The sequence below is a fragment of the Mus musculus genome, chromosome 5 (genome assembly GCF_000001635.26).
Source record: "Mus musculus strain C57BL/6J chromosome 5, GRCm38.p6 C57BL/6J".
Taxonomy (NCBI): Eukaryota; Metazoa; Chordata; class Mammalia; order Rodentia; family Muridae; genus Mus; species Mus musculus.
This window is the reverse complement of record NC_000071.6, coordinates 19,666,862-19,687,858: the sequence shown is the minus strand read 5'-3', so window position 1 is coordinate 19,687,858 and position 20,997 is coordinate 19,666,862. Positions and strand designations below refer to the sequence as shown.

The 20,997-nt window shown below is 35.8% G+C and overlaps 1 protein-coding gene and 1 long non-coding RNA gene across 10 annotated transcripts in view; one reads left to right on the top strand and one right to left on the bottom strand.

Moving 5' to 3' along the window:
• The window catches only part of Magi2 (membrane associated guanylate kinase, WW and PDZ domain containing 2), a 1,485,406-nt gene that overhangs the window by 1,016,934 nt on the left and 447,475 nt on the right, over positions 1-20,997 (bottom strand). For all 9 annotated transcript variants that reach the window (XM_006535743.4, XM_006535748.4, XM_006535745.4 and 6 more), the window contains exon 2: positions 9,090-9,206. In XM_006535743.4, coding sequence (XP_006535806.1) covers positions 9,090-9,206 — 117 coding nt within the window. The remainder of the gene's footprint in view (positions 1-9,089; positions 9,207-20,997) is intronic.
• Positions 1-20,997, top strand: part of Gm52766 — a 111,645-nt gene that overhangs the window by 57,675 nt on the left and 32,973 nt on the right. The window lies entirely within an intron of this gene.

Genomic DNA, 20,997 nt, shown 5'->3' with positions numbered 1-20,997 from the left:
GCAAAAGTTAAGCTTAGCTCCAAACTCACTGACTTCTCAGAGAATGTACACTGGATTGTCACTGCACATATAAAAATGAAACTTTTAAGCCAGCCTTGGGATATTAACTGAGAAATGGGGGCAAGGAGACATAAGCTAGGGAAAATGTTTTGATAAGATATGTGTTTCTAATGAAGGGAATGAGTAATTTGATCCTGTGGCCAAAGAGAGCTGGGGGATTGGCTTAGGTCTGATACCAAGCCACAACAGGCAGCTGTTGTGTAAAGGTAGGCACATTAACATGCAGAGTGAGTGTTTTCTACCAAAAAAAGAGGCATTTCAGGAACTCTGCGGAAATGTCCCCGTTGCTTCTGTTTTGCTGCCCTTTAAACAAGAATGAGAAAAGTCATGCCACTGCTGAATAATATCTATTCATCTTGACATGGCCTTAGGGTGAACATTATTGCTGAGGTCACTGGAGAGCAGCCATTGAAATATGTATAATACAAAATCCCTGAAAAGTGTAGTTCTTGTTCACATTATAATTTACAACTTTATTGAAATACTACTCAGTATTGGTAGGTATTCCATTAATGTTCTGTGCTTTAGAGCCTTTCAGTATTTGGTTCAATCATGAGAGAAATCAGATGTCTAATGAGTGAAGATGTAACATGGTCCGCCAAATAGATGGCTCCTGGTAGAAGACAGAAAAAGGCTTGGATTTCTCTTCATGTGCTTATGAGTGTGTGATTTAGAGAAGTGTTCACTAGCTCTCCAGGAGTAAGTTTGCTAGTTTGAAAAGTAAGGGCAATGGATTTTGCTAAATAAAACTATACAAAATACTTGTGTATAGGTGTTTTTAAAAATGTTAATTCTTTTCCTTTTTTTAATCTTCTATAACTCCTGACATGATTAACAAAAGCAGCACTTTTATGAAATTCTAATGTGATTAATTGGGAACCTGCATAATACCTATTTATAAAGTTTTACATTGTTATAATTTTACACAAGAATTTAAAATATTAAATTTTATAGAGCTAAATTTCTATAAGCAAAATTCATAAAATTTAAAAAGCTTTCAGATAATAAAGATACCTTTATATATTTATTTCTTCTTATATCAATACAGGAATGAAATACTATCAATTAAAAAGTTTCTTTTCCCCATAAATATCTTATTTAATATTTCTGACAATGACATTATGAAAATAAAACAATTTAGAACTTGATTGATTAATAGCCAATTAGCAGGGTCGTGTCAAGATAGAAAAAAAAAACTGACTTGCATTGGATTCAGGTCATGAATTCTATGATTTCTACAGCTATGCAAGCCCCTTATCATCATTGCCAGCCAATTAGATGAGAGCAACTGCATCTCTACCAAACTGGGAAAGGATAAAAGTGCACAGATTGGATTTGTGTTTTGCTTTTGTCTTGTCTTTGGAGGAAGAGTTATCACTAACGTGTGGAGCAGCACTCATAGCTACCCCATCCCCCATGGAACTTGTGCAGATATTTATATGTGACTTATTTATGTACAAAGAGACTTCTCTGAAAGCTTGTCTTTATGTAGGTAAAATGAATCGGAACTGGGAAGTACTCCAGTTATCCATTTAGACTTGCCTAAAATCATAGAATTCTGGTGAAGTTTTGAATTGAATTGTCAATCCTATATTAGGCTTAACTTCTAATTATCCCATGTGAGAAACCTTACAGACTCTCCTAAATTCTTCCTCTGCACTGTAAAATTTTGACTTCACTAAGTAAGCATTGATTTAGTTTCCCTTTAACGTTCTCCAAGCACAGGCATTCAGTCACATAAGTGGCATTTATAAAAGTTCAACATTAGAAGACATTATAGTTCATGTTAAACATCACAAGTATAGCAAACATATTTGCATAACAATATATCCCACGGTTCAGAGATCTTTATGTCACCTTTCAATTCATTACACATTCAAAAGTGGAGAGCAATTTAAAATACCTTTGTATTTCTCATTATGTTTATTTTCTTATTCATTTACTGGGACCGGCCCAAATTTCCGTTTCATGAATAGTGAAGGTAAATTTCAAGGAACATCAGAGTTACGATGGTATCTTTAACTTGACATTCATAGAAAAATTTGAAAGTACATGCATCACTGGTTTCTATCTGGAATTGCACTTAATTTAAACCTCACTCTTTATTTCTCCCTGAAGTGTCTGCTGCATATGATATACTTTCAACTTCATAAGCTGTTTACACCTGCTTGATATCAAGGGCATCCCATCCTGAGAATAATTTAGTCCATTGGAAGAACTGATTTGAATAATGATAAAGAAACCCAGCAGAATAAAAAACCTACAGAATTTTAGATGGAACAAAAGGAAACATTTTGCTTCATTTCAGTTCATCACTCCCTTCCTGCCAGGCACAAAGGCTCTGACCTTTGCCAAGGTCCTATGGGTAGGTAGCAAGTAGCAGAACCTCTACAATTGATGGCCTTGGTTCTGATATGAGATTTTACCCATAGTTCCATGATAAGAAATAAGTAGAGGCAAGGTTTACTTCTCCTTGCTATACACCAGCAGTCCTAACTTTCTATGTACAGAAAACTCTTGACTAGAGTACTTGTTAGAATAGCAGCAACTGTAACCAGTAGCCCTTTCTTATTCATCATTTTGTATGGGCATGTTTGAAGGAGATGTTATAATCCCCTGTCTTCAAGTCTTGTTTGCCTACTGTTTTCTTACAGCTACTTACATAATCACCCCATAGCTTGGCTTCAATTCATTGACACTGAAATCTGGGTTAGTCTGACTTAATAGTCTAAAGTAAAAAAAAAACATGGATGTATAAATGAGACATGTTTGCCTTATATTCCAAACACAGGGTTATGAGATTGAAACATTCAAGGTGTGTTTTCTTGGCACCTGAAAGGAAGGCTACTTTTTATTCAAAGTGATGATTGACTTTCTGGGAGAGGATAAACTGCATCAAACATTTGCATCCCCTTATCCTTAGAGCAGTGGCTGGGGGATACTTGAAGTCCAAAGTTGTATTTCTACGTACCAACTGCATCAATGTCCTACAAACTCTGGCAGAGTCTTTCTTTCTCTTATAATGAGTAAAGAGATAAAGGCAAACCACATGAAAAAGACATATCACAGAAAAGGAAGAGAAACTAATATAGATGGGGCAAATGGAATGTTAAGTGGTTGGCATCAGTAAGTTGTGCTCAGTGTTTATTGCTGTGCCACTGCGCCAGGTGCACCCCTTTACTTCCACATTGAAGCTTTTGGTGTTAAGTGGATAAGTCCATACAATCACTTATAATTTTCCTTGACTTTATATGCCGGGTGAGAAACTGAATCTAACAATCAAATTAAGGTTTTAATTATTAATTTCTCACACAGAGAATATATCCCCCAACCAAACCAATGCATTACATTCTAACCAAGAAGACATATTTGTTTTGTTCAATTACTAGAAGAAAATATTTTTGGAATTGTTTAATAAGACTATTTCCTCTTACTAAAATAATAAATATCCCCTCTATGGTGGCAGAAAACTCATTAGACTCAGAAACTAAGTACAACTTATAAGGCTCAGGAAGTAACTGAAGCATATGAGATCCATTCTCTTCTGCCCTCAATTATATAAGCAGTGACAATTACTGAGAAGAAGGAACTATCCAATTGGTCTAATTGGGCTAGCAGCAGGGATCCAACTTCAATATCAGTCAGTCATCATCCACACTAGATTTTATTTCCAGTGACACTGCTGTGTTTGAGTAAGATGGGCTCCTCTAAGTAAGTCCAATAAACTCACTCATCCACTAAAAGTTTAGATGGAATAGTGTATTTAGTTTGTTATCATTGCTTATCTGCTCACGGATCCTCAGGAAGTGTCATACAAATATATTTATGTATCTGACCTATGACTAAGTCTTTATATTCTCAGAACGAGAGATTGAGTCTAATCTATCATTCTGTAAAATCGTAACATATGGTTAAGTGATACACTAGACAGGTGCCCATCTCAGTGAGGAGAGTGAATGGATGCTCAGCAGCACCTGCTACTGCTCAGAACCCTGTGCATTTCTCCTTTGTCACTGAGACTTCCAGGACAGAATATAAATTTCTCAAGAAATCTACTTGTGTTTGTTTCTAGATTTCTTTCCCTTTGGCTTCAGATGCTAATAGCCACATTTATTCAGTAATAACGCTCATTTTTAACACTTAGTGCCAAATATAATTAGTTTATTTTTAAAAATCACATTCATTTTTTCAAAGAACAAAAAGCTGGCAACTTTATCTGAAATAATTGTGAAATAACATGATTCACACTCTAAAGGCAACTTCAAATCAGATTTTCTAAATGTATGAGTCTTATTTGAGAAAATAAGAATAAAGTTTTAAAAGTTTTATAATAAATATTAGTTGAAGTACAGTTGGATTAAAATTCAATGAAATTGGATGATTCCACCCCCATGGTTGTATATCTAGGTATCGCTCAACGTACCATGATGGTCAGGCCCAGCTACTGAAAGATATGGTGAGAATTTTGTCATTTTCAACTAAATGAAATTCCTTTCCTTGAGAAACAATGGTCTTGTCTGTTTGGTAATCTAATTTTTAGGTTGCTATCTCTCTCCACCTGACTTTATGCATAAAAATGTATCTCTATGATGAAGACTAGCATTAAATAAAATTCTGTACCTACAGAAAATATCACCTAGGTCAGGAGCACCTATTTGTTCAATGCCAAATTGCAATGTACAAATAACTCTTGACTATGATACTTGTTAGTAAAATAGCAGAAACTGTAACCAGTAGTGGTGTTTTTATTAGTAGTATTAATCGCCATTTTGTCCAGGTGTATTTGATGGAGACACTGATAGAAATTTAAAGATTAAAAGTGTAAAAATATGGCTTGTGTCACGAGAAATTCTGTTTCATTCTGCAGAGCAGAGATCTGGGACCCTGTCTCATAGTTCCCATGCTTTATTGCTAACCAGCCACACCCTAACAGCCCTTTTCTGGTGTCATCATATATGAGCTCACAGTCAGCAAAGGGGGTGCTGCTTCATTTTATAACTGAAATTTCAGTGTGTTGGTGATTACTCTTAACAGATCATTTTTCATAACTTTTATGTAGCCAGTATTTGTTCTGTAGAAGGCAATTTGTCATAAATATCAAACGTCAAAATGTGCACTAAACTCTTACAATTATATCTTTGACAATTCTTAGTTTGGCCTAGCTTTACAAACTTACACCATTTAAATATGTAGAAACATTTTTGTGATTTATGCCGTGGTCAGAGTTTCCACAGAAGTGATCTCTTTTGTATCTTAAGCCTATATATTTAGTCATATTTGGTTTTATGTAATAGTTTTTACTTAAGCTTTATTGATTTGTCTTTTACTATTTATTAGTATTTCATGCTTCAAATAAATTCAACTTATTTCCCATTAATACCACCTCAACATATGACAGTGTTATCTTGAAAAAGAGAGAGAGAATGAGCGAGAGGGGCAGAGAGGAGGAGAGAGGAGAGAGGAGAGAGGAGAGAGAGAGAACTCAAATATCTCCCAGTTCATTTTGTAGCTTTAAAATCGATCAGTGAACCATTTTCTATACTAGTTGGTCTGATAGAGAGAGAAGTATAGGAGACATATCTGTGCTCATGCTTTCATCACATATCACCTGTCTTTAATAAACACAAAGAGGGTAAGAACCATAGTGAAATTAACCAGCTGGTTGATTAGTCTCAAAGTTAAATATATATAATATTATGCTGAGTAGAATATTAGGACCAAATAAACTCTATTTTCTCCATACATAAAGAGATAAATTGATCATTTTGAGTACTTATTTCACCAACTTCCACATATACCTTTGAGTCTATGCTGTCCCAGGGATAATAATTGCTGTCTTAACTTTGTACTTTTAAGATGCCTTGATAGAATGCCTCTGTCTACCTTCTAAATAAATGATGCTAGTTTTGAACTTCTCAATTCACATTTTATATACCACCAGGATAACTAGAGTTTGATGCAATGGATGTTATAAACACTTACACCCTTTATCTGCACACATTTCTCCTTGTTACTCTTTATCATAGTCTAAGGTACAACAGGGTTATCTCATCATCCTTCACTCATTTCTACTTCAGTTCAATCCTGGAGAATCTTAATACTGGAAAGATTTGTTTAAAGTCTCCATTTAAAGACAGTTAACTTTTACTTTTTAGTAGTCAGGGTCCCTTAAACACTTATATTTTTTCTATTAGCTTTATACTTAGCAACAAGGAGCACTTAAAGAAGGTCTTTAATATATAAAAATGTGAGACCATTTTAGGCTTTACACAAAATATGGAATCAGTTGATGGAGATCTTTCCTTTGTGACCAGATCTGAACAAATAGTAAATTGATGGCATCAGAAATGATGCTTGCAGCTGTTTGTGTCCACCCCCACACACACATACTGTATGCAAAACAATCATGCCTTCACAAAACTAAACCAACAGGTGAAATATAAGCAACCCTTGATTCTGCAAATCAACTAAGGGGTTTTTATATTATTTATAGGCAAACCTCAGTGGAGACAAAGATTTATCCTCCTCCTTCCCTTTATTAGCTCAGAACATGGCCATAGCCTGAGGCAGATTTCCTTAAGATGTATCTAGAAAACTCAATTGTTTACAACTGGATTTGAGGAAAAGTGTATACCCGAGTGAGATGGGGTTGCATGGACATGTAACACAGAGCCTTTACACACATGCTGAGTACTGAGGAAGGTGAGCTTTAAAATTGGATCTCCTTTTCTTCTAGTTGCAGTTGTTGGGGTAATCCATGCAGGAAGCAGAGTTACTGAGTTAGCTCTACTTTTGTCAAGAAAAATACTACTCACGTCACATGATCAAACTTATGATTCTCTTGCTTGCATGCACTTATCAACAGTCTCTTTCTAGTGCCACTGCTCTATTAAGCAAGAAGTGACAATATTCACATTGATTTATGGATGTATAGGAGCAATGATTTGATTCTTAGCAGCATCTTTTCCTTTTACTGTAGTAGGTTCATTCAATTAATGAGACTACATTAATCCAGGAGAATGTATACAAAATGAGATTCAATAACGAATGCCAACAGATGGACTGCATACACATGAAAGTTTCTAAGCAATGGTAGGATTTTCCACACTACTGATATATTTTACTGCATACTCTCCACAAACTTCTGAGTATTTTGTTAAAAGACTTAATGAATGAGGTTGACAGACTGTCCAGGACTAGATCCTCAGTGTGAAAGCAAATTTTAATAGTACAAACCAGAATCATCTTCATATCAGATGCCCTTTCACTATTATGTCAAATTAAAAGCACTGTTAAGACATGGTATTATTGGAATTGGCTATTAGGAGTGGTGGCCGCAAAATCAAAGAGCAATTGTTTCCTGATACTATTCAGATTCCTTGAGTTTCTAATTATCTCCTTTACAGGCGTTACTCAAGGATCTCTAATTGAATTCATGACCTTGGACTAGAATCACATCTTGAAGCTCTCAAGGTTTCCTCATATATCCTGCTATTTTACCCTTATGTTTATTTCTCCTTCAAAGGCTCTTCTTGGTTCTCTAAAAAGAGATGCTTTAAAAAGTTAATTAGCTAATGCAAAAGTCCTCCCATTATCATCATATTTAATTGGGATTTTCTTATTTATTGCACTGTCTTAGCAAGGACTACATGTATTTCTGATGTCAGCCTCTTATCTATTTCCTTCAGCTTTTAACACAACAAAGCATCTGGCCCCTTTTTTGGTATTTCAGGTCTTTCTTCTTTCTTGTCACAAAAGATAAATTCACCTCGATGCGCTGACAGCATCAAGGCCTTGAGAGCGCGTCCACCCGTTACCTTATAAGCAGTCCAGTCACTTTAATCCATCTTCTCCCCATCACTCGAATGTCAAACTCAAGTTAAAGAGTGTACTTTTCTCAGCATGAAGTTTCAAAGCAAGAGTGCAGTGTCCAGTCACTTACAAACACACACAGAATAGGAATCAGTTTGACCAAAGTGATGTCAATTAGCAAGGGTATATTGGATGATAACTATATTATGTCATTATTTTAATGATTATTCAAATCTGACTGACAATGACAAGATCCCACCAATTCCCAAATGCATGTTGATTAAAACCCAGGGGTTTCTGGTCTTCCTTCAAATCATTGTGTGTTTTGATATAAGCTTTCATTTATATTACTTTAAAAAATGCTGGTGATTTAACCAGATAGCATCGTCTTTGTCTTGTTTAATTTTATTCTAATTAAAGTTTCTGTCTAATTTTAAAGACACCATAGCTTATAGTTTTGAGTTCATCCATTTTTAGGACAAAACTAAACAAATGTCAATACACACCAACAACTCAGAATTTCTAGAGAGCATGGATAGCTTTTGGTAGTTAAAATATCTTGCTTGAAGAAAGAAGATTTTGATATACATAAAGGGTCTAGGATTTGCATCAGAATTCATTTGTCCTAATCAAAAAAACAGGAACAGGTACTCAGAAATTGTTTTGTAAATTATGTCAGTTTACCCACTCTTCTTTTTTAAAAGTATCTCTAGAGGCTGCATATAAAAGTCTAAGCCATAACATAGCACGGCCACTCCCAAGAGAGTAATGGAACATGTTACATTTGTGTTTCATGCTATGTTTTCCTTTTTTTCTTTTCGATTTTAAGCTTGGGGAGTTCTTGTTGCAAAGTCTACTATTCATAAGGGTTTTAACCAAGGAATTTGTAGTCACCTGCCTCCTGGTATGGAGATCTGCCTCAGTCATGATTCAATAATTAATGAAGGTCTGGACTGGAATCAATATTATCAGTACTAATGTGAGTAGTATAACTAAAATATAACCTAAATATAATAAATTTTTGTATGATCTTATCATGTACCACAAAACCATAGTTATAAGCACTTGCTTTTATAGTTCATATCTCAAACTCAATTCCAACTCCAATTGTCCATAAAATATTTGTGTGACAAAATTTTTCAATTGAATACTAAGTATATAGCTGAACATTTATCTGCTTATCATGGAAAGAAAAGAATATTGACTTTGGTACTCACATGGCACTGTGCGGAGGTAGAGGTTGTCACGGATGATTTGCTGTAGTTCATGGTCAACAGAACCCTTCTGAAATCTTAGGTTGAGGTAGTGACGAAGGTCTTTATCAACAATTCCTCCTAAAATAATAAAGTTTCCTCATAAAATATTTGGAAAATATAATATGGATACAATTTGACTTATTATAAATACATTAATAAATTGTGTAAAAGAGGAATTCTTTCAAGTCACTACTTTGATGTCTAAGCATTTATTACTATGATAACAAGTAGGTGTCTTCTAGGTGTATACCTAGTAATTTGCATGTATCTTTATTTTTTCATTTAGATTGTAGTTTTTATTATGGTAGGATATTAGTAGTTTTTATTATGGGAGATATTGGTTACTACTGAACTAGCACTGAATTATCCATAACGTATCTCATTCGGGGCTAAAAGGCAATTTCTTTCTTCATTTTCATTGCTTTTTACCTCAAACCCTGCTAATCACCATTCTAATTCTGCTTCAGTTAATCTGATTGCTCCAGAAATCATGTTAAGGGAAGGATATAATATTTACTTTTTGTTACACTCTTGTTTATTCAGCATAAAATCTTCAGAACTTGAATTTGTTTAGGTTATTTAAGGTTACTATGGAAATAAAGTGAAATAAAAAGTTACAAGAAAAATGGGTACATAAATATTGATGATTTTCTTCCCTCCATGAAATAAATCAAAGTGATTTCTCTGTTATGTAATATATGTGCGGCTGTATTAGTAAAGTTGGAATACTTTTTCTTCTTGGCCAGCAAATAACTTAAATATGTTTGTTATTTTAATTTAATGGAAAAAATGGGGCTATGGCTTTAAAAAGCCAATGATGTAGGTCTATTGAATATTAAGTTTAAGTTAATGATAACTTTATTAACTTATGAATATTTATCTTAAGATGATTTCTAGTTTCGAATGGAAAAGAAAAAGTTAGACAGCAAAATCCTTGAAGTTCTAGAGTCAGCTAAGGAGGGTACTGTTCTCATAAAGGATCCATGGAATCAGCTGAGGAGGAGACTGCTCTTATAAAAGACCCAGGTTTGGTTCTCAGTGCCCGCATGACAGCCCAGAGCTACCTTCACATGTTCCTTCACATATGTGGTACACATGAACTCATGCAGGCACACATACACATTTATAAATAATAAATGGGTTTTTTAAAGACCAAAATGCCTACAAAATATACACAAGAATACTGTAAATTCTTGTCTTTCCAAGCAATAACACTAAGGCAAGTGACGTGTGATGACTGTTCTTGGTTGTCAATTTGACTACATATGCAATTAACTAAAACACCAGTGGCTGGGGTGGACCATTGAGGGTGAATTTTTTAATTGAATCAATTGACTTGGGAAGACCCACCGTCAATGGGGTACACCTTCTGATGACAACATATAAAAAGGACACAGAAGACAGAAGCTCTTAATTTGCTTCACTGATATTTAAGGCTACTTTGAGATTCAGATATATACTAAAAGCCGGCTGACACATCCAGTCTTGTGGACTGAGGAAATACAGGATTTTAAAATTTTCTGTTGGGAGATAGTCATTATTAGATTAGCTGCACACACACACACACACACACACACACACACACACACACACACACACACATACACACATGGATTTAAATATGTTTAATTTTTAATTTAAACACACATATATAAATTTAAATATGTTTAAATTGTTAATTTAAACATCACACACACACACACACACATATATATATATATGTATATATATCTGATTTTGTGTCAACTTCACACAAGCTAGAGTCGTCGGAGAGTAAGGAGTCTCATTGAAGAAATAAGATCCAGTTGCTGTAAAATATTTTACCAATTATTGATCAATGGGGCAGGACAAAGCCCATTGTAGGTGGTGGCATTCCTGGGCTGGTGGTCCAGGGTTCTATAAGAAAGCAGGCTGAACAAACCATACAGAGCATGGCAGCAAACAACATCCCTCCATAGTCTCTGCATCAGCTCCTGTCTCCAAATTTTTGCCTTGTTTGAAGAGTTCCTATCCCGACTTCCTTTGGTGATAAGCAGTAATGTGAAAGTATAAGCTGAATAAACCCTCCTTCTCAATTGCTCTTTGGTTATGGTGTTTTGTTGCAGCAATAGAAACCCCAACTAAGGCTACATATATATTATTTATGTATATATTTGTATGTAAATAAATAAAGCATAATATATGTAAATATGTTATATATTCACTCTATTAGTTTTGTTCTTTAAAGAACCCTGTATATTACATGATGCAAAGAAAAAAAATTACAGGTAAAGGTAATGGGAAACTGTGGGGCATTGGGCTATACACAGACAGTCTGCTCTCCAGTTGAGCTGAGGTCTGAACCCTGGGATCTGGTGGTGATAATTCACCTACATGGGATGGAAGGAGTTCTCTCATGTCTCCTGGAACCCTGGCTCCTGTCAAAGTTACCGCCCCCTCAGTCTCCACAAGAGAAGCCTGGTTAGTAGTCACGTAGGCAAAGCCCCAAGCTTCTGAACTTCAGGCTAGACTCCTCCCCAGTTACCTAGCAACTGTAAAGATAACAGCATACCATAAAAGGGCTGTTTGGCCCCTGCTCACTCTCTCACTCTCTTGCTCTTACTCCTCTTACTCTCCTCTCCTCTCTTCTCTCACTCTCTTCCTCTCTCTCTTTCTTACTCTCTAGCCTTTCTTCTCTCTCTCTCCTTTTCCTCTTTCTCTCCTTTTGGCCATGGCCGGTCTCTCTCTCTCTTTTTCTACCGTTTCTCTTCCCGATGCCTTTCTATAAAAAAGCTCTAAAACCATAGACTGTCTCTGTTCATCTGCGCTTACTCTTGCCTGAGTGGGAACCTCTCTCCCTCAACCCTCTCTCCCATAAGCCCGGGGCTACAGGGTGTTGCTCCAGGGTCCCTGGGGGGAAGGTCTGCCCCTTATCCACCTGTTGCCGAGTGGGGTCAGTGGCTTAGATGCCTACCCGGGGCAGAGTGGAAAGTGTCCAGCAGCCCTCCTGCATCTGTCTTCCCAGAGCATAGGAGGAACTCTGGCTGGACATGGGCTATCCTCCCTCTCCCCTCTTTCCCCAGCCCCATTTAGTTCCTACAGGAAACTATAGTAGACTCCAAACATATTCTCTACCAATTCTTTAGTATCTCAGATTTTACAAATATGTGCACTAGCTTTGTCATGAAATAGCATGATGCAGGGATACAGTTATGTAACACAAACACTTTCTTCAAAAGTGTTTTTAGCATATTTCTTTATATTCATTGTAAAATTTCTGAAGATTTCAAAATGTGTCGCTTTATTTGCTCTCTGTCTGTGGGTCTACTCACAGTAACATTCCACAGAAAAACATTTTAAACAATTCAACAATCAAAATTCATCTCCCAAATAATATTTGAGGATGCAGCCTCTTAATCTATTGTTCTAGGCAAGTCAATGTGATAATGGAAAATAAAGGAGACCCAGTTTGTTGGGTACACACAAATATTTCAATGAGAGTCAATATCCATATAATTTTCTAAATTCAAAACCATTCTTTCAGCCAGTATTGAACAGTCAAATTTCAAACCAACAAAGAGCCACTAATGAGTACTATATCATGGTTTGGTTTCTGTTCTGAGATAAACATTATGACCAAAACAACTTGGGAGAGAAAAGTGACACCTGCCCTCTCTGCTGGCATGTCACAGGGAAGCCAAGGCAGGAATATGAGGGTGGGGACAGAAACAAAGACCAGAGGACAATAGAGATTCCTGGTGTTCTTCTCTGGCTTGCTTAGCAAATTTCTCATACATCTCATGCCCATCTAGCTAGGGATGGTAATGCTCACACTAGGCTGGGTCCTTGGCATCAATTGGTAATATAACAACTGTCCTATACACTCGCCCAGAGACACTCTGATGAAGGAGATTCCCTTTTGCAAAGTGTCTGGTTTATTTCAGGTTGACCTACACTAACAAACACGGTCATCAAATATACTTTGTCCATGTGTCTTAAACTCGCTGGCAGCCATGAAGTGGTAATTTAGGAATTGTGAGATGTTCTTTTCTTGCCTTGTGCCTGTCACCCTCCTATCAGCAGAGCATGTTTCACCTCTGATAACTTATCATAGCTACTGAGCAAGCATTGTGCCTATCACTGTTCTTGGCTGTTGTTTTTGCCTGATTCTCAGACTATAGGTCTTTCCTTAACTGAACCCTCTCTTCCCTCTTTCCATCTTTCTACTTTATATGTGGGACATGACAAGTGATGAAATGCTTTCTGGCAGCCCATGAAAATGCCAGCTATATAATACCAACTCTAGTCTGCTCATAAATGTAAGCCAGAATCATTCCCTTAATATAATATGAGAAAACTCACATTTTGTAGTCCAGCATCATTTTGCCCCCCTCAAAAATATATTCCTAGTTTATTTCATTTCTTTTACTGAAAAAATATAGCATTTATCATCTTGGTAATTAATACCCCTTAGAAAATAATTACCAAATGTTTAGCAACCTGTTTCAGTGGCTAGTTGTATTTTCCGTCCAAGGAAGAACTTGAAGAAGCTTTTAAGAATAAGTGTGAAATTTCCTTCATTAATTAAATAACTTGCTACAAATTACAATACTAAAAATGATCTTATATTTTGGAAGTATTTTATCTTCTTCCAGGTTTTCTTCATCCTTGATTATCCTTCATAGTTTGTTTACCAGAGTATCTTTTAGCTACAGATATTTTATCTTTAAGTGTTTGCATTGTGGCAAGCTAAGATAGTTTAACCTTTTAATTTCCTTTCTCCTATTAATTATCACCAAAATAATTTTTATTTAGTTTTGTACATAAATATGCTCAGTCATGGGACATTCACTCCAGATCTAAAACAGTACTCAGTCCAGAGCCTCACTTTTCTAGCTGTCCTCATTCTGGTCATTGAAATCACAAACACACACACACACACACACACACACACACAAAGAGGAAGTTTTCTATCCCATGAACTTGACATGATGTCTAGACACAACACCTGTGTTCTGTCCAAACACAAGCAAGAAGCTCACATGCTAAAGTCTAGGGTAGAAGTTAAAAACAGCTGCATTTCTGATGCCTTTATTAGGTAGCTGAAAGTAGTATAATCAACTATATAAGATAAGATTTCTGGATATATGGAAAAGGTAAGTATTTAGAGATAATGGGGTATAAATTCTTTTATAACTAACATGGTTGAGACTGATTATATATGTATATTATATAGATGATATGTATATATTATATAGGCATATTATATGCCATACCTATATGATATATAACCTCACTAGGTAAATACATTTACAAATGGTCTATGTACAGAGAACATGTACACTTATGTAGAAATTTTCAGTGATTAGAAATTTCAAATGAGAATTAAAAGCAGACATTGAATGACATCTGAGCTGAGAAGCAGAGCCTAAGTCTCGAGGTGACCAGCTTTCAGCTATTTTAAGTATTTATCTCTTGCAGCACTGTGAGCCAAACACACACCAGTCCCTAAAAGTCAGTATTTTAACACTCAACATTCTACAGTGCTAACCTAATGTTGATTTTTATCAAAATAAGCAACTGCCATCTTACTTGCCACCATGATCATTTTGGGTTTCCTTGTTAATGTTTGTAGAACCTGTGTTCTACCACTTCTGGTGATACTGAACCTTTGTGTCCAGGAAGCATGGCAAGCAGAGCTCTGTGGACGTCACTGCCATTTGTGTGGTTTAGCATTCATTGGCTCTTACTACATTTTCATAAAACCATTAATACTCACATTTTCTTCACGTAAAAATGTGAAAAACTTAAATACCAACAAGATTCTTCCCTTTAGCGAGTAAAGGTCAGGGGTTTATCTGAGGCATGTGTAGAGCTTGTGCTCTACCTTGCAAACTCGGTAAAGATCCATCCCTTTAGTCTAAAGCAGTAAAGTCCGTGCTCAACAGGACCTCAAGCAAGCTTTCAAATTCAACGTCAAAGTGTAACTTAAGAATGCCAAGGAAAAAATGGTTGAACTTCTTTCTATTGCAAATTACAAAAGTGACGCTCTCTCAGACTGTTTGGTTTAGGCCAAAGATTTGGTTGTGAATAAATGAACCATAAGGAAGCAAATCTCAAGGGTTATCTGTGGACAAAACTCAAAACGCTAGTCATTGAAACTTCGTGCCTAGGAGTAAAGCTCTTTGTGTTTCTCAGGAATGTCCTTTGTCTTTCCAGTTATTTGAACAACCAGATTAAGAAGGAAAGCAAGATGCTGCTTGGATGTGATGGATGGACACTTGGCATAGTCCTTAAGGACATGGGTCAGAACCACTTCTATGACTGAACTCAGACACTCTTCCCAAATTTGAGATAGAAATGCACTAATATGTCCAGTGTTTGTATAAGGCTTTCACCTCTACATTCCAATGTGGTTACTCTGGAAAGTACTCTGCCTTCCACCAAAAATGTAAAAACTAAGCAAGCCGTAAACCTTTGACCTACAATAATGTAGATCTACAAAGATCTTTAAATCTTACCTGCACAATTTTCTAGGGCAATAGTAGCATAAAGCTTGTGGGAATAACTAACCAATTACTGATTTTAAAGCCCATTCTGTGAGACGGAACCTATACTCAAAACTGCTTTGGTGACCAAGAATCTGAGACTAGATAGCTTAAGGCCCTAGGGCAAAACCAAATACTATTGTTCTTTAGAAAGGTGGGATCCAATAACATAACTCCTAATAACATTCTGGATACTCATAGATCATTGCCTTGTTCAGTCATTAGAAAAGCTTTATCCTGCAGCATATGGGAATAAATACAGAGACACACGGTTAGATATTACACAGAAAGAAAGACCCTTAAACAGTCATCCATAAATGAAATGTTTTCATCCAGTCCCTCCTCAGAACTCAGCAAACTGTCATGGAAGAAGAGGCAGAAAGAGTATAAGAGTCAGAGGGCATGGAGGATACCAGGAAAACAAGGGCCTCCAAATTAACATGACAAAAGTACTTATGAACTCATAGAGACTGATCAGCCAGACAAGGACAGCAAAGTCGGCACCAGACCCTCTATGTTTATATTATGGCCTTTATTTTGCTGTGTTTATGGGACTAACGAACATGTACACAGGTGGTTCTATAATTCCTCTGCCTTTTCCTGGGCTTTCATTTTTCATTTTCTTTAATTGTTTGGTCCATTTTAAATATATCAATTTCTATTCTATTCTATTCTATTCTATTCTATTCTATTCTATTCTATTCTATTCTATTCTATTCTATTCTATTCCATTATTATCCCTTAGAAATTTGTTTGTTTTCTAATGAGAACAATAAAGGGAGTGGATCTGAATTGAAGGGGAGGTAAGAAGGAACTGGGAGAAACACAAGGAGGAGAAACAATAATCAGAATATAGTGTGTGAGGAAAAGAGTCTATTTTTAATAAAAGAAAAATAAATATTAACAAAGAAAATGATACAGTAAAAAGATTATCCAACACTTTGCCTTGTTTATTTCTCTGACCAGCATTGCCAGCTTTCTCTATTTGATAGTAATTATGAAATCCCTATCCAAACTGCAATGTAAAATCATCTTACACTTGGCTTTCATAGTCTTTGGGTCGGAGACTTCTCTCTCCATGGAATATCATCCACCCCTAAGTGCTCTGTAAAATCTAATGGCCACTTCATAATTTTTGTTTCATGTTTTTCTTTTAATTGGGAGCTCCCAGGACAGTGGTTTCTATTCATACTATATCTTCTCTCCTCTTCCTATCTCTGGCTTTAATGTCATTTTATATGTAATCTACAAAAGTATGTATGGGAGGTTAATTGTTACCAATGGAAGAGTCAGAGAAGGGGTTTGCAGTCCCATAGGAAGAACAACAATATCAACCAACCAGACCTCCAGACCCCCCACCACTCTGAGGGACTAAACCACCAACCAAAGAGTACACATGGAGGGACCCATGGCTCCATCTGCATATGTAGCAGATGATGGCATTGTCTGGCATCAATGAGAGAAGAGGCTCTTGGTCCAGTGAAGGATCTATGCCCCAGTGTAGGGGAATGCAAGGGTGGGGAGGTGGGAGTGAATGAGTGGGTGGAGGAACCTTCATAAAAGCAGGGGGGGGGAGATGAGATATGGGGTTTCTGGGGGGGGGCTGGGAAAGGGGATAACATTTGAAATGTAAATAAGGAAAATATCCAATAAAAAGTTGAAAAAAATGTAGCAGAAACTATATACAAATTCTATAGAATGTATATGTATACATGCATATAGGTGTATAAAGTTTCCAGGTGTATGTCTATCTACATAACAAATAGGTTTTATTGTAACATAAACAAAATCTTGAATTGGTTTTGAAACCCATTCAAATGATATTGTAGTATTAGGGGTAGAGCTTTGAGAAAAAAATCTGCATTTTATTCTTTTTGGGTTGCAAAAACCCTTTATGAGTCCCATTTCCCTTATTTGCAAAGGCAGTTATTAAAATAAGGTCAATTCAGACTTCCATAACAGAATACCATAGATTTTCTTGGTGGCTTGCATAGAAATAATATCTTCCTTCATTCATAAAGACTGAAATGCCAAAGTAAAAATGTCCACAGCTTTACTATCCTGTTTTATTTTCCGGTTTGCATATTGTCCCCCTTTTATAGGATTATCGCATGTCCACAGGGAGAACCATCACCAGAGAGCCTCACCCTTGCAGTCAGACTTCTGCCTTTTCAAACAATCACATCGGAAGTTAAGGCTTTAACACAAGCATTTGAGGAGAAGCAAATACTAAGTTTAGAACAGGAGGCAGAACGCCAAATAAGCACTCTTCTGGAGCTAAAATTTAAGCTTCCATATAAAATATTTACTAAGTGAAATTTAAAGTTTGGGGAAGTTTAGTCATAAAAGGACTAAATTATTTTATATATTTGTAATAATTTAGATATGGTTATAATAACAGTGTTGAACAGAGTCCTTTAAATACTATTTTTTCTTTTCTGAATATTCCAGGAAATTCACAACACCAGCAGAAAATTGATTTAAGACAGAGTTGTTGTCAAATAAGTAACAAAATATCCAAGCAAAGTAGTTTTCAGGAATTAGAAGAGAAGGCATATCTTCCCTAGTACCTGATGGTATTTCCACAAGTGACTGCAAATATGTCTCTTGTTACTTCCTTGGTTGTTGTGGATATCAAGAGTAAACAGTAGAAATGTGCTATGAAACTATTTTGCTAATTTTCTTTTTCAAAAATAGTTTCTGCTTAACTTATCTCAATGGGAGAGTCAAATCATAAAAAAGTTGATGGGTCTTTTAATATCTTCAGTCAAAAAGATGAGTGACAGACATATGTAAGCAGTCTGTTGGGTCTTTGGGTGTTTTCATGTAGAAAGTTTGATTTCTGTCATCTAGAAGTCCATCTCCCTTCCTGGTGGCTAGCAAGCTATATCTCCTATAAGTCACCAGGTAGAAAAGTGTCCTCAGAATAGTTTCTTCTTCCTCTTTTAAATAGGAAAACATGTCCCTAAGTGATTTAGTTCATTGAACATGAACATGCCTTGTTTAATTATGTTTTCTTAACTGAAAACATTTTCTTACATAATGATGTAAACTCCATATTTTTACTTATATTAATAGTGTCTTTTAAAAGGACACTATTAGCTCTTTTGGGGTGTCTTTTCTTCAAAACTATGGAGTGTGATATTTTGTATAAGAAATACAATAACAAGAAAAACAAAATACTTTTATCAGTTGCAGATCATTAGGAGATTCAAAAAGAAAGAAAATAGTTGCTATTCAGAAAAAGATGGCATAGATAAATATAAGTGGTTTGTGACATTCTCATCTTCCACTGACAATGCCTTTTAATCATTTCTTTTCCCTTCTATTGTACCAATGCAACATTGTTATTGAATTTCATTTTTCATTGTTAGCCTTGTACTCAAAGTTAAATTAGAGAAGTTTCTGTGGTCATGATAATTGGCCCTCACAGAGGAGAGAAAAAATTTCTTGGAGAATATCAGGCATTATACTAGGTGATATGTATGAATTATCTAATGATTAATCCGGAGTTATTCATGATGACTGCAATTTTGGAAACAAACGCCAGTATGCCTAGTTTTTTTATTATTATTAAAAGTGTCCCAATATAAAATTCCATCTGAGACTGGAGTATTATTCCATAACTCCCAGCAGATATCAATAGAAATCCAACATACTGATATAGAAGAATGTAAGGATGTAAAATGACGGAAGAATCTAACCCAAATTCAATCCAAATTTTCTAAACCAGAGACATCCCAAATCTAAATGAGAGAGAGAAAAACAACTACTGGAACAGTAAGGACTAGACTTGAAATCATGAATTCTGTAGCTCCCAAAGCTTGATTCCTTTTTTTCCATAAAATATTTAGTAAGATGACTTACATGAGAGAAAAATACCATCTTCTAAAATATGTAGATAATTCAGTAGACAAGAACATTTTTTTCTTTAGAGCCTTGGTTTACTGGTGGTATTTTATTCTAAAGTTTAAGGTAAAAAGAAAAACAGACAAGATAAAAAATATCACTATTTTTGGTCTTTAAAAATCCAGTATAAGAATTTACACACATAAACAAACCCTTATGACACCTTCATTTAACACCCTAAATTTGGACATGCCAATGGAGTTTAAACTGTGACTTTTAAAAGCATATTTCAGTCTGTGTAAGCAAGTTATTATCCCTGAGTCAACCACAAATGGATGGCATTAAATCAATGAATCAGGAGATTTATAGAATCATTGCTCAAGGTATGACAATATTTAATGTATCATGTTAACCATTAAGCAGGATCAGTCCTCCAATTAGAAAAAGAAATATTTTATGTTTTGCGTGCCTGCCGCACCTCAGAGATTATCAAATGGTTGAATACAATAGATGGTCCACTACAAACGGTTCCAGGATAAAAAAGTATGATGTCATTCACTGCTTGACTCAAATCAACTGAAAAGGAAGCAGAGCTTCATTGTAAGCCCATTTACAATGAGAATACCAAGCAAATTCTTTTCAAGACATCTTCCAGTGGACAATGTAATATAACCTCCATGGGCTGTGTCAGGATGGATCAGTATTAATGAAGCAATAGCAATTGTCAACTCATGATTTGAGCTGCTACAAGTCAGACTTCAAATACTGAGAGATAAATTTCAAAAGGTTTATTTTGAAATGCAGACTGGTTCTTCCCATGGAAATAATGTATATTATAATTATGTTCTTGGCCCACATTGGTCTTGTAATGAGTCAGGCACCTGAAGTACATTATTCATGGAATGACAGAAGCACACTGTTGTGCTTAGCAATGCTTCTAAGAGGAATGGCGGGTGGGGTGGTTGGGTTGATAGAGTGTAATGGCTACGTTTTCAAGCCAGACAAAAATATCTGAAAGTCTCAAAGCCTTCTCTCATGGCAGAATGAAGCAGTACCAGCTCTGAAACCCTGCTGGGAAGAATTCCCAGTACAGTGGAAGATTCTCGGATGAGAATGGGGTTAGATGCGCCTATTAGCTAGACTGGCTCCCTTCAACCTTGACAACTGTAGGACAACAAACACGGTCTTCTTACAGGCCTGCATCCCAGAACCACTTTTTCTTACATGTGCCTTGGTTCTCAACTTTATTCTGATATCCTTGACTTCAGTTTATATTGCTGCAGATAGTTTTATTTCATTATAAAACAAGCTGCAAATTTTTTTCTCCACTCCCTGTTTTATAAGCAAACATGACTTATTTTGTGCTTTGCTTCCTGTGACATTCTTGAAAATGTCACTATTTATAAAATTACAAAAACAATCTGAACTATCTTTTGTTACAATTATATTTTTTGCAAACACTATCCTTTTATCACATTGACCCTACTCCCTAT